This window comes from Aotus nancymaae, unplaced genomic scaffold (assembly GCF_030222135.1).
Source record: "Aotus nancymaae isolate 86718 unplaced genomic scaffold, 86718_ANA_hifiasm-v0.15.2.pri h1tg000089l, whole genome shotgun sequence".
Taxonomy (NCBI): domain Eukaryota; kingdom Metazoa; phylum Chordata; class Mammalia; order Primates; family Aotidae; genus Aotus; species Aotus nancymaae.
The window spans coordinates 14,594,402-14,608,065 of record NW_026988504.1 but is presented as its reverse complement, the minus strand read 5'-3'; the positions used below and the strand labels follow the sequence as shown (position 1 = coordinate 14,608,065).

General features: G+C 39.0%; 1 protein-coding gene across 1 annotated transcript in view; it reads left to right on the top strand.

Moving 5' to 3' along the window:
- The window catches only part of GNA13 (G protein subunit alpha 13), a 47,178-nt gene extending 35,103 nt beyond the window's left edge, over nt 1–12,075 (top strand). Inside the window, exons 3-4 of the mRNA XM_021670878.2 lie at nt 2,410–2,460; nt 8,800–12,075. Of these exons, the coding sequence (XP_021526553.2) occupies nt 2,410–2,460; nt 8,800–9,372 (624 nt within the window). The 3' untranslated portion in view covers nt 9,373–12,075. The remainder of the gene's footprint in view (nt 1–2,409; nt 2,461–8,799) is intronic.
- The last annotated feature ends 1,589 nt before the right edge of the window (nt 12,076–13,664 follow it).

The following is a 13,664-nucleotide window of genomic DNA, read 5'->3' as shown; positions in this document are numbered from 1 at the left end:
CTGGAGGAGTTTAGAGACTTGGTCAGATCACTCCTTGTTAGAGAAAGGGCTGAAATTCACATCTTTTCCTTAACACTAATAGAAAAGAAGAAGACTGGGAAGGCGCGATGGCTCACACCTGTAATCCCAGCACTTTGGGAAGCCAAGGCGGGCAGATCATAAGGTCAGGAGTTCGAGACTGGCCAACATGGTGAAACCTCATCTCTACTAAAAATACAAAAAATTAGCTGGGCATGGTGGCACGCACTTGTAGTCCCAGCTACTCAGGAGGTGGAGGTTGCACCACTGCACCGCACTCAAGTGACAGTGTGAGACTCTATCTAAAAAAAAAAAAAAAAGAGAGAAGACTTTGATCACTTCTGAAATTTTTAGGAAAAAATTACTAAAGAGTAACTTTTTCCCAGTAATTCGTATTTCATCTGCCAGACACATTTGTAAGGTAAGAGGAGAGTTAGGTAAGATAAGAGGAGTACCAGTTGTCTAGTACTGAGCTTCATATAAAATTTGAATGAGGAACCAAAACATAATAAAAAGAAGTGATCAGAAGCTGTTGAGCTTACTGAGTCCATCATCATTTGTTTTCATGTCCTCCATTTAAGAAAAAATTTTTCTATTTTTAATTTTTGTGGGTACATAATAGATTCATATATTTTTGGCACACATGAGCTGTTTTGATACAGGCTTGCAACACATAATAATCACATCATGGAAGATAGGGCATCTGTCCCTTCAAGCATTTATCTTTTGTGTTACAGACAATCCAGTTACACTCTTTTAGTTATTTCTAAATGTACACTTAAATTATTAGTGACTATAGTCACCCTCTGGTGCTATCAAATACTGGGCCATATTCATTCACTTTAACTATCTTTTGTACCTATTAGCCGCCCCCACCTCCTCCCACCCCAACCCCTGCTGCCCTTCTCACCCTTTGGTAACCATCCTTCTACTCTCTTAACTCTTGACCTCAGGTGATCCACCCACCTTGGCCTCTCAAAATGCTGGGATTACAGGTGTGAGCCACCGCACCCGGCCCAATTGTTTTGATTTTTAGCTCCCACAAATAAGTGAGAACATGCAATGTTTGTCTTTCCATGCCTGTCTTATGTCACTTAACATAATGACCTATAGTTCCATGCATGTTGTTGCAAATTATTGAGTCTCTTTTTTATAGCTGTATAGTACTCCATTGTGTATATGTACCACATTTACTTTATCCATTCATCTTTGGCTGGACAGTTGGATTGCTTCCAAATCTTGGTTGTTGTGAATAGTGCTGCAGTAAACATGGGATTGCAGATATCTCTCTCCTTGATGTACTGATTTCCTTTCTTTCGGGCATATACCTAGCAGTGCAATTGCTGGATCGTATGGTGGGATCCTCAAGAATCTTAAGACGTATAAAGGGATCTTGAGACCAAAAAATTACAGAACTGCTGTTTTCAAGCTTTGTGACTCAAAATGTGGTCCCAGGCACTCCTTGAATTGCAGAGACTGGGGTCCCACCCAGACCTACTAAACCAGAGCCTGCAGTGTAAGGAGCTCTTCATGTGATGCCCATGTATACTAAATGAGGTGCTGCTTTCAGGAAAACTTGAAAGAAACTTCAGGCGGGGGCAGTGCTGCAGCTGTGGAATCCCGAGGGAAAGTGAAATGCAGGGAGTGAGGACTGGGAGACTCAGACACAGAGCCCTTCTTTCCCAAAATAGTTTCCCTCTTCTGTGTGTCCTCTGGTCAAGCGTTTTCACCTTAGGAATGTATTCTCATACAGTTTAGATGTTTGAAATTGCTTGGAGTTTTAGTAGAGAAATCTGGGCTCAGAAAGGATAGGCCACTTGGGAAAGGACCTATTGGAGATGTGAAGCCTGCGGCACTGTCTAGGATCTTCTGAGCAAGGCACGTCTGTCCAGGTTCATGCCTGTTACTGGAGGATTTTGTACAGTAGTCTCACCTCATCTCTGGTTTGGTTTGTCTCTGAAAATAACTACCATCACTATTAACTCAAGCTGGAAAATGTAGGCAAAAAGACTGTCACTTAAATTTTAGTTGTAGATTTATGTTTTATCTCAAAAACAGTTTTCATCTTCTAATTATGTCTTTGCTATGGATGCGTAGTTATAGCAAAAAGCACGCATGTAATTCTGTCCAAATAGATGAACACTTGGGATATCGATTCTGTAAAGCATTTGTGAAATCAACCTCCTTTGCAGATGTAGTATTCTGTGACAGAGCAGACATTTTATGTGTTTTTAGGAAGGTTAGCTGTCTGAAATTGGTGACTAAACAAAGTTTAGGTTAAGTGTACAAAGTCTGTGTTAAGTGTATAACTAGACAGTATAATACAAACTGTTGTAACAAGATCTTCCATTTCTGAGCCCTAATAACTATTTGCTTTCTCCTTGTTTTTAGGGTGAATCTGTAAAATATTTCCTGGATAACTTGGATAAACTTGGAGAACCAGTAAGTGTTTAAACTGAATGTTTATGTTTAGTGCCATTTGAAAGCAGAAGTCAGGATATCAATGTTAGGAAATTGAGAAAAATTATGTATTAAGCTATTTGCTTCTTTCTTTCTTTTTTTCTTTTTTTAGTGATGTCATTCTGATTTTTTCTTGCTTTATTTAGAGTGATTGGTAGCTAAAAATATTGAATGATTTTTATTTTTTCAAAATGAAAATAATATTTTTATTGTTTAATCAGGACACTTCTTTTTTCTCCCTCTAACTGTCCAGATCTTTACCATTTTCTTGAGGAACATTTTATCTGCTATTTCTTGGAAATAAAACTGTTTAAAGAAAGAAGTTTATGTTTGAAAATGATATTGCGCATTATCTATTATACTTTAGTGTCTTTGGGGGTTTTTGTTTGTAAACAGAAATAGGACACAGTGGGTTGATTGATTTCCAAATCTTTTGACAAACAACGTTTTTGAGTTCATGCCCCCTTTGTGTTGAGTTACGAGGAGTTGCCCTTGAAAAGAGAGTTTATTATTTTCCTATAGGTATTCCTTGGAGCCAGGAGCTCTAAGCTGGCGCTGTGGCCAGCGGGGCCCACTGCAGGCAGAGCAGCTCCGCTTGTTTGACCTCTGTATTGGACGTACACCGAAGAGTTTACTGGGAGAAAGGTTTCTGCTGCTTAGGAAAATTTTGAAAGCCACTGCCTTAGAGTCGGTTCGTTACTCTCTAAATGTAGTGCATCTTTGTTTGCCTCCTCATAAGGCAGACTTTTCTTTCTTTTCTTCCTTTCCTTTTCTTTCTTTCTCTGTCTCTCTTTCTTTCTTTCATACATTTTAACATAAATTTGCTTATGTAAAAGCAAATTTCTGTTACAAATTGTAATGAGGCCGTATGAGTACTTTGAGGTTTTTATCTTTAAAAACATAACTGAAGGAAAGCACAAAATGAACCTGTTTCAAGTAGGAAAATAGCATACCAATGTATCCAGGACACGTGAAAAGGTGCCTCCTTTTTACCCTAGCAGAGTAATTTTTACATTTTCCCTGTATTTTTCTGAATTGCATTTGTCTGCCTTCAGTCCAGTATATTTTTCCTGCCTGTTTCCTAGACAGGTGACTCCTACATGTTGAGAAAATCTCCATAGTTTGTTTTTACTAAATCAGTCTACATCAGTGAAACTTTGTATTAAGATCTATTTTACTAACATTTTTCCATCTGGCCAGATTGTAAACCTTAAAAAATTAAGTATAGGTCAAGTAGAAAGGAACCTTAGTAAATAAACTAATTTTGTAAGAGTTATTTCTTGTTTTCTAATTCAGACAATTCTGACTTGACCTGCTCCTTTCAGGTTACCTTTCAGGCAGGCCTTCCTGAGCACACCACACACCAAAGTAGTTTCCCCCCTCAGTATCAGCTCCTGCTTTTCTCCTCCGTCGCACATGTTCTTTGATAATTATTTTATCTTTGTTTTCACCCATCTGTTTCCGTAAGTACAAGGACCTCATCTCTGGATTATGAAGAGTTGAGGGTTCCTGATGCCCAGTGACGATGCCTGGCATGAAGTAAGCATGAATGACTCCTGGCCAACTCCATTCAATTTGTTGTAGCTGTTTAGGATCTTATGTTGAGAACAATTTTGAGGCCACATCTGGAATAAGAAGAAAGAGTGCTATGTTCAGCATATAGTGGTAAAGGAGCAGAGAGACTAAACCTGAGCGGCACTGCATTTTTGTCAACTATTTTGTGCATAGGAACAGGTCATAGAATTCTGCTTGCTGGTTTATTTCTTACTGAAGTACTAGGGCCATCGATACCCTGCTGTGCTGAGCCCTGTGCCCCTCCGGTAGGTGGAACAGCACAAAGGTCAAGGACATGGGCTCTGCAGCCAGACTGCCTAGCTTCCCATCCCAGCTCCATCACGGACTGGCTCTTTATGACATCAGTCATCTCTAAACTGTAGTTTTCATTCATAACTGGGCATAATAGCAGAGTAAGAGAACTGAGCTCCCAGTGTTATGGGACAGTTACATAAAATAAACCCTGAAGGTGTAGGAATATAGTAAATGCTCAATGTTAGCTGTTCTTTGATCTCTACATTTAAGGAGCTCAGTCTACTCAGAGAGACAGAACTAACATATGTAAAACAAGTAGAGGACAATGAAATGATACTGATCACAAAGATAAATTAGTTTATGGACTGGAGAGAGATGTATTGGCTGAAAAAGTTGGAGCTACGCTGTAAGAGTAAGTGAACCTGAACTGCCTGAAGGATGGGTTGCTTTTAGATACATAAAGACATGATGTGGCCCACCGATATGGGAGACAGCTGGATGTGCTTGGTTCTAGGAGGCACATCTCTCTGATGGAAGGGTATGCGAATTTTTTTAGCTCTGACTTGTAAAAACAGACTTTTAGAAGGCAGTAGCTTGGATTCTTAGGCATTGTTTATTGTATCTGCACTGTTGTGCAAATGAACGAACATGTAATGGTGTTCAGATGTGAAGCTTTCTGCAGATTTTGGTAGGCACTCTGGTGAGCTGGAACAGTGCAGAGCAGAGCCCGCTAATTCCAAACAACAAGGCGTAAGGAGGGCCCTGAAGGCCAGTCAGCAGTTTGGACTTGATGCAGTGAGGGACCTCTCACCAGGCTGGAGTGCGGTGGCACAGTCTTAGCCCACTGTGAGTTCTGGAGTCCTGATGCAGGATGGTTATTCTACAGAAACATATAGTGGCTTAGGCATGGACTTGAGGTGTGAGACATTCGAGGTCAGAAAACTAGTGAGGAGATGGCTGCCATGCCTGAGATAAGAAGAAAGTGGGAGCAGTGGGAATAGGAGGAAAGAGAACATGTCAGAAATATTCAAAGAAAGCAACAGGATTTGGTACAGAACAGATGATAGAGAAGAGGCCATGGTGAAGGGAGACTAAGAAGCTGGGACTGTTGGGTGCAGAAAATAGAAAGGAACGTGCACTAGGAGACCTGGAGTAGAGGAGCCAGTAGGGAAAAAGATGAGTTTTCTTACTGAGTTTGTTTTGTTTGATTTTGAATAGACTGTCAGGTGCAAATAACTGGTGAGCACTTACGAATGAGAGACTGGAATGGAAGTGTATCTGGCTGTTTTAGCCTTCTTTGATTGCCTACCGCCGGCAGTGGCAGTGTTGGCCATCAGTGGTCACGGTAGACATCTTAAGAGCTGACACATCACCTGTGTACCAAACACAGTTCTTACGTACTTCACTCAAACACTTTTTTTTTTTGAGATAGGGTCTTGCTCTCTCACCCAGGCTGGAGTACAGTGGCACAATCTTGGCTCACTGCAACCTCTGCCTTCCAGGCTCAAGTGATTCACCTGTCTCAACGTCCTGAGTAGCTAGGACTACAGGTGGACGCCACTGCACCTGGCTAATTTTTGTATTTTTTATAGAGATGGGGTTTCACCATATTGCCTAGGCTGGTCTCAAACTCCTGAGCTCAGGTGATCCACTCACCTCAGCCTCCCAAAATATTGGAATCACAGGCATGAGCCACTATGCCTGGCCTTTTAAACATTTCTCATTTAGTCGTCACAGCAACCCTATGAATGTTATCTCTGCTTTACAAATGAGGAAATTATGACACAGAGAGGTTAAATGACTTGCTCAGTGTCACACAGCTAGTGTGTGTGTGTCCTCATCCACATTACTCTGCCAGACTATTTAACACTTAATTACCTGAAGCTCTGTGCTTCATGTGAAGCAGTCTTTAGAGCTTTAGAGTCCTACCTAGATTGTTAGCTTTAATAGAGGCAATAATAGAGAACTTTTCATTTTTATGAAATTACTTTTTTCTTTCTTTCTTTTTTTTTTTTTTTGAGAAGGAATCTTGTTCTGTCACCCAGGCTGGACTGCAGTGGCACGATCTCAGCTCACTGCAATCTGCACCTCCCAGGTTCAAGTGATTCTTCTGTTTCAGCCTCCTGAGTAGCTGGGACTACAGGTGCATGCCACCACACCCGGCTAATTTTTGTGTTTTTAGTAGAGATGGGGTTTCACCGTATCGGCCAGGCTGGTCTCAAGTTCCTGACCTTATGATCCACCTACCTCTGCCTCCCAAAGCACTGGGATTACAGACATAAGCCACTGTGCCCAGCCCTGGAATTACATTTTTTAAAGGCTCAGGGCTGGCATGTTTCTGAAGGGGCTGACATAGGTGTATGCTGTAAATTGGTATTGCCTCCTAGAAAGCAGTTGGATGTTAAGTATCCACAGTCATTAAAATGTTTGTAACCTTTAACCTCATAATCTTATCCTCAATTATTTTAATCTTGGGAAATAGTCCAAAAGAAAAAAAATATGTGCATGAGAATTTTAATTGCAATATTTCTGTTAATTATGGCAAAAAATTGGAAACTAATGACCACTAGCAGGGGAATGTTAATGTAAAGTATAGCACATGAATGCATTGGGTATATTTTATTGTCTTTTAAAATGAGGCATGACTGTATCAGCATATGGAACAGTTCACAGTAAAACATTAAGTAAAAACATAGAGGTAGGCTGAATATTGTGTCCATATGCTGATTATAAGTAAAGTAGGCATGCGTGTGAACAAAAGCTAGAAGAAAACATGAAAAAGCTAACACTTGAGTCCTAGAGTTATTTAATGACTGGCTGTTGGTTGCCAGTAACTAAGAACCTGCTTACTTTTTAAAAATTCTTAATTCCGGCTGGGTGCAGTGGCTCATGCCTGTAATCCCAGCACTTTGGGAAGCCGAGGCAGGCAGATCACTTGAGGTCAGAGACCAGCCTGGCCAACATGGCAAAACCCTGTCTCTACTAAAAATACAAAAAATTAGTTAGGTGTGGTGCTGCATGCCCGTAGTCCTAGCTATTCGGGATGCTGAGGAAGGAGAATCGCTTGAACCCAGGAGCTAAGATTGTGCCACTGCACTTGAGCCTGGGCAACAGAGCAAGACCGCATCTCAAAAACTGTGTGTGTGTGTGTGTGTGTGTGTGTGTGTGTGTAAATATATATATAATTATATATATATTTATATATATGTATATTTATATATATACACACACACAGCCGGGTGTGGTGGCATGCACCTGTATACACACACACACACACACACACACACACATACATCTATTCTTATATTATACCATTTTGAGACAATGAGTATTCTTGTAATGAAATTTCAAAATCATTACACTATTCAGAAAGGCATAAAATGCAGCATTGTGAATAACAGCATTGTTTTAAATTCTGCCTTGATTTTTAAAATATTTTTACCTTGATGATCTATATTAGCTGTCCTGTTCATGTGTTACCAGAAAACTGTGTTGTAGTTTTGGAAGAAATGAGAAACTGAGAAGGAAGAACCAGTTGCATTGCATAAGAAAGTGTGCCATCATGGAGTGGCTAGTGACTTGTGCGACCAGCAGCTTCTGTTTGTTCTGTTTGTTCTGTTTGTTCACTGACCAAGAGTGCAGAGAAGAGCTCACTTGGTCCTTGAAACAGCCCTCCCTCTCAGGTAGACAGGCCAATGTAATCACCTCCATTTCACAGAGATGCTGACACTCGGAGTAAGTGACTAGTTTGAGTTTTTGGGTCAATAAGTAAGAAAGCTGGAACATAGTTAATTATAGTAGAGGCCGTGTTTTTCACACATATAATATAGCAGCAATGAAAACGTAGACATTCTAAGTCATGAGTGGGGTAGCACAGTAAAAGAACATTTAGAATAGGTTAGAGAGAGGTGGGCAGAACTTGGAACTGGGAAGTGATCCTTGTAATTGGCATTGGATTCAGATCCCATTGCTTTTAATAGAGGAGCAAGGAGCAGTGTGGAGAAGGTAGAGGTGCAGACAGGAAGATCACTCTGGCTAGAACAAAGAGTGGCTGATACTGGGGAGTAAGATTGCAGGTGGATATATAGCAATGAAGGTGGGTGAGAACAACTGATAAGATTTCAGCCTAAGTTTTGAGTAGTGTTGCAGGGATGAAAACAAGTAGATTCTGGCCATTCGTAGTATGTTTTGAACCTGTCCTGCTAACATTTTAATGTATCTTGGCTTTTTTGCGGGGAGCAGAAATTGGGTCTTGCTGTGTTTCCCAGGATACTCTCAGACTCCTGGCTTCAAGCAGTCCTCCTGCCTCAGCCTCCCAAAGTGCTGGGATTATAGGCGTGAGCCACCATGTCTGACCAGTCTTGGCATTTTATAATAAGAATAATATATCTGAAAATGTAATTTTAAAAATCATTTTGTTTTCGTATCTATTCACTAGTCCAGTTAGTAGTCCATTGAAAATTCTAATTACTTCTGAATTACTAAGTATAAAACCATTTATTTCCTTTCCAGGATTATATTCCATCACAACAAGATATTCTGCTTGCCAGAAGACCCACCAAAGGCATTCATGAGTATGACTTTGAAATAAAAAATGTTCCTTTCAAAATGGTTGATGTAGGTGGTCAGAGATCAGAAAGGAAACGTTGGTTTGAATGTTTCGACAGTGTGACATCAATACTTTTCCTTGTTTCCTCAAGTGAATTTGACCAGGTGCTTATGGAAGATCGACTGACCAATCGCCTTACAGAGTCTCTGAACATTTTTGAAACAATCGTCAATAACCGGGTTTTCAGCAATGTCTCCATAATTCTGTTCTTAAACAAGACAGACTTGCTTGAGGAGAAGGTGCAAATTGTGAGCATCAAAGACTATTTCCTAGAATTTGAAGGGGATCCCCACTGCTTAAGAGACGTCCAAAAATTCCTAGTGGAATGTTTCCGGAACAAACGCCGGGACCAGCAGCAGAAGCCCCTGTACCACCACTTCACCACTGCTATCAACACAGAGAACATCCGCCTTGTTTTCCGTGACGTGAAGGATACTATTCTGCATGACAACCTCAAGCAGCTCATGCTACAGTGATGTACAAAAGACTTGTTTTAATATCTTTTTGTGTTTTTGATTGTTTTCTGTGTGTTTTGTTTTTTAAAATAGCAGTTTACAACCAGAATTAGAACAATCTTGATTCTATGTTTAACTTCTTGAAAATCTTAGTACTTTTTCTGCAGCCTTGGGTTTGTGGCTGAAAGCTGTTGAGTGACAGACACATCGCCAAGATTTGCTGTAATGCAGGCTTTGATCTGTTTCACTATGGCTTCTATTCAAGTCCAGCTAAAACTTCTATTCGAGTCCAGCTGACCTCAGACTAGGCATATTTCAGGCTTTAAATTCTGCTTTTCAAACTGAATTCTCCTGCAGTGCCAAGTAGAGAAGGTGTCTTTAAATACATGTAAGGATGCGGTTAGGAATATTGGGTTCCAAAACAAGTAAGATATCTTCTGTCTGCCTTACACATAGCAGTGACCCTTGCTGCCTAGCTTAATGGTGACCTCCTATTTTGAAAGGGCTGTTAGAAAAACGTTTGATCTAAGAAATGGCATTCTGTAGATTTATAGAAGGTTTAGCCTTCATATTTTAATTGCTTGTATACACAGCAGCTGTTTTGCTTTTAAATGTTTGTGTTTCTGAAGGTAATGCTCTTAGTGTTTTCAAGTTTACATAAGGATCTTTGGTCTGATGCTGATGAAGAGTTCACAGGTGGTACGGCGGGAGAGCAAAAGGCAAGCAAATGCTATTTACGGTGTTTTGGTGAAACGTAATGAGTGAAGTCGAATTTGCCTTTCTCGTGTTTAATTATCATGTAGTTTAATGTACCATATGTGAAACATTGTGGCCATAGCAGCAACTAAAAATTGCAAGTGACTTGGTAACAGAACTTTCTAAATAAACTTAACCTGTTCCAGAATGTCATGTATTTGACTTTTAAGCCCTATCTCAGTTGGTCAGTAAAGACCAGTCCTTACTGTAGGAAATCATTGTTGTAACATCACAAACATCTATCTTTTGCTGTCCTCTCCATTCCCATCAACTACAAACTGTGGCATTTATGGGATTGTTTGGTTTGTTTGGAGCTTGCCAAGGGCAGTATTTTTCTGTCATAGTATTCAAGAAGGCATTATTTGAGATTCCTGTTCATTCTTGGTGTGTCTCTAAAAGATACAGTATGTATACATTTGTATAATTGTTGTTTATGAAAGTCCAGCTTTTTTGAGGTATATTTTAAATGTTTTAAGGAAGCTTCTAAGGATAAGTAGTAATTTTTTTTAGTTCGCACCTAAAGATGATTACATTGACCTCCCCCTACTGCTTACCAAATTAAAATGTGTCCATGAAGTAGCTTTGTGATTGCAGATGCATTCATAGTGAACTCATCAGAATGACTGATTTGCAGTACTGAAATACTATCTTGTAGGCTGTATGTAGTTAAAATTAGATCAGAGAAACAAAAGTCCAAGGCTGGTGACAGTCAGAAAGTCTGACAGCTTTTCTTCTTTTCCTGGAAGTTTTAAGACTGTGATATCTGTCATGTTGCTGTATAGCTGGCTGTGCACTCAGGTATTTTTTTGGTCCTTGAAGGACTGGTCATTGCAGATCACCCAGTCTTTCCAAGTCAGTGGCTGTTCTGTCTTGCTATCTGATACAAGAGTGGGACTTTTCTGTGAACTAACCAGGGATTGTTCTTGACATACCTGACTTTTCTTATTTTTTTTAGTAGAGGCGTGGTTTCACCATGTTAGCCAGGCTGGTTTTGAACTCTTGACCTCAAGCCATCCATCTGCCTCAGCCTCCCAAAGTGCTGGGATTACAGGCGTGAGCCACCATGCCCGGCCGACATACCTGACTTTTCTCACATTGGAACTTCTACTGTCCTTATATCCATGTAACTTCCAGCATTTTCGTGCCACGTAGCCCGGCACTGTGATGCAGGTGTTCATGGTATCATTCATGCATGTTTGATTGGTTCTACATCTAGTGCCTCTTGCCAAAAAGAATACATTGTTTAAATTCACAAAGTTAGCATAATCGCAGTGCTAATGAATATCTGAAAGTGCACAGTAACATTTGGCCTGTTCGGTGGAGAATTTAGCCATATATTTTGCAAATAGTTTTATTGAATGGCCAAAACATTTAACTCCAATGAGGACTCAAGCTAGATCCCTATAGAAAGAGGACACTTCATGTTATTTAAGTAATAGTTAAGATCTGTGATACGAACCATAGATACTGCCTGACAAAGCAGAAATCACCGAGTTTCCCCATTTTGACTTACCACTAGGAAGTGTTAAAACACCAAATAGCGTGTTATTTTGGGCATTTGCAATTTTCTTCCCTGCTGCATGTGATGTCTCTGAATCAACATTCTTTTAAATTTTAGAATCAATTTTGAGGCAATGAATTACTTACATTCAACTTAGGCTTGTTTTGACATTCAAATAGAACTTTAAGTTCAATCTAAAGGCTTTAGTCCACATTTTTTTAAATGTGTCATATTTTAAAACCATTTGAAAGGAGTCTTATACCTGTATCATGAAAACTGAATCCTTTTGAAATACCGCTTTATGAAGAGAGAGATGAAATTTAGTGAACAGAATTGAAAAGGTGCTCATAATTTTCACTATGCCAACTTACCCCAGTCTCTAAAAAAGTAATTTAAAGTTCTTTGATGTATTTGATTTTCTAAATCTTTATGATTATAATTTGGAATAAAATGTGCCTAATCCTGTATTACATTCTGTTCTTAAATCTCAATGCCTTCTCATTTAATTCTGAAGAAATATCACACAAGTGTCTTCATTGACCTTGAAGAAATGTATCATATACACAGTTGCCTTACAAAACAACAACATAAATTTAGACTATAACTTTTATAGAGAAAGGGTTTTGTCAAATGTTTTCTGAAAATCTGAATAATTCAAAGTGTGCCTCTGCCACTTTAATATTTTTAATAACCTGCATTGTGGCTGTCTGCCAAATACTAAATTGAAATCTTCATTTTAGTTTTATTATCTGGAAAGGGCACTGGCTTGCGCTGCAACCAAAGAAAGCAATGTGGAATGGAAAAGATCATTCACTTTTGTCTTATTTTCTCAGTATTGGCATGTACTTTACATAGAGAAGGTCCTCTGGTTAATCTCTCAAATTGAGGCTGTTTAGGGAAATCCTTACTAAGTTGGTGGCAGTTGGTTTAAAGTAGAAGGAAATAAGATCACCTTAATACTAGAAATGATTAGAAGTACTGATTTAGATTCAACAGATATCATATGTCCTTATCATTTTTTGTAAGAAGAAATAGGTAAATCTTAACTTTCAGTGTGTACCCAAAATACTTGTATTTATCCTTTTGATAAAATGTATTTTCCACATTAATACACATCTGGTTATGCCTTATTTATATATGAAGAATAAAGTTACCATGTTACGCTGTTATGTCCTGAAATTCAAATCACTATTTGAGAAACCCTCAAATTGGTGCTTTCATTATATAATGATACATTTAGGCAAAACCCCAAACCAAGCCATTTGAAACAAGATTGTCTCTGTTGCAATTTGTAGCAATGTTATTTCTGGGTATGTCATGAGAAGGCTAACTATCAGTGTTAATTTCTTGTTTGAATCCATGAAATCATGCCTGTAAAACCCAAACATTTGTAACAAACTCCCTAATAAATTTAGAGAAAGTCACTCTGTTACCATTTCATTTATTTTAGTTTTATTTGAGGAATCAAAACCAGTTTTGCTCATGTCTTTTTCACTTGGAAATCTGACTTAGGATCTAGTTACTTTGTCTATCTCCCATCATTTTAAGGTGTTCACTTCTGTTCATCACAGATGATCTGTCCTTGTGTTATGCTGCTTGACTAAAAGCACTGATTTTTTTTTTTTAATGATAGGATACAGGGTGGCTTTTCAGTCTAGTAAACGAGAGGAGAGATTATGGGTAGGTGTGGGTGTGTCTGCATGTCGCAAATATAGCACATGCCCATTTTTTTATGGTACGAGGTTAGGGTTTAATAAATGTATCTAGAGCTTGAAGTATAAGTCTAAGCCTGAACATTTTAAACAAGTTGGACTTTATGGCTTTTGCAAGTTCCATCAAGTAGATGTTAGCCTTAGGCTGGTAGGTGATTAACAACATTATTTGAAGTACAGTGTTTGTACTATTAGCATTCTTATGTCTGTACTTGAATGTATAGTTAGCATTTAAGTTATGTTCACTCTTGTGGCATTCAGGTCTAACCATCTGGTTTCATATGCGAGAACTTATATGAAACATCGTTTTGAAAGCATGAATGATAATGGCAATATTTCATGGG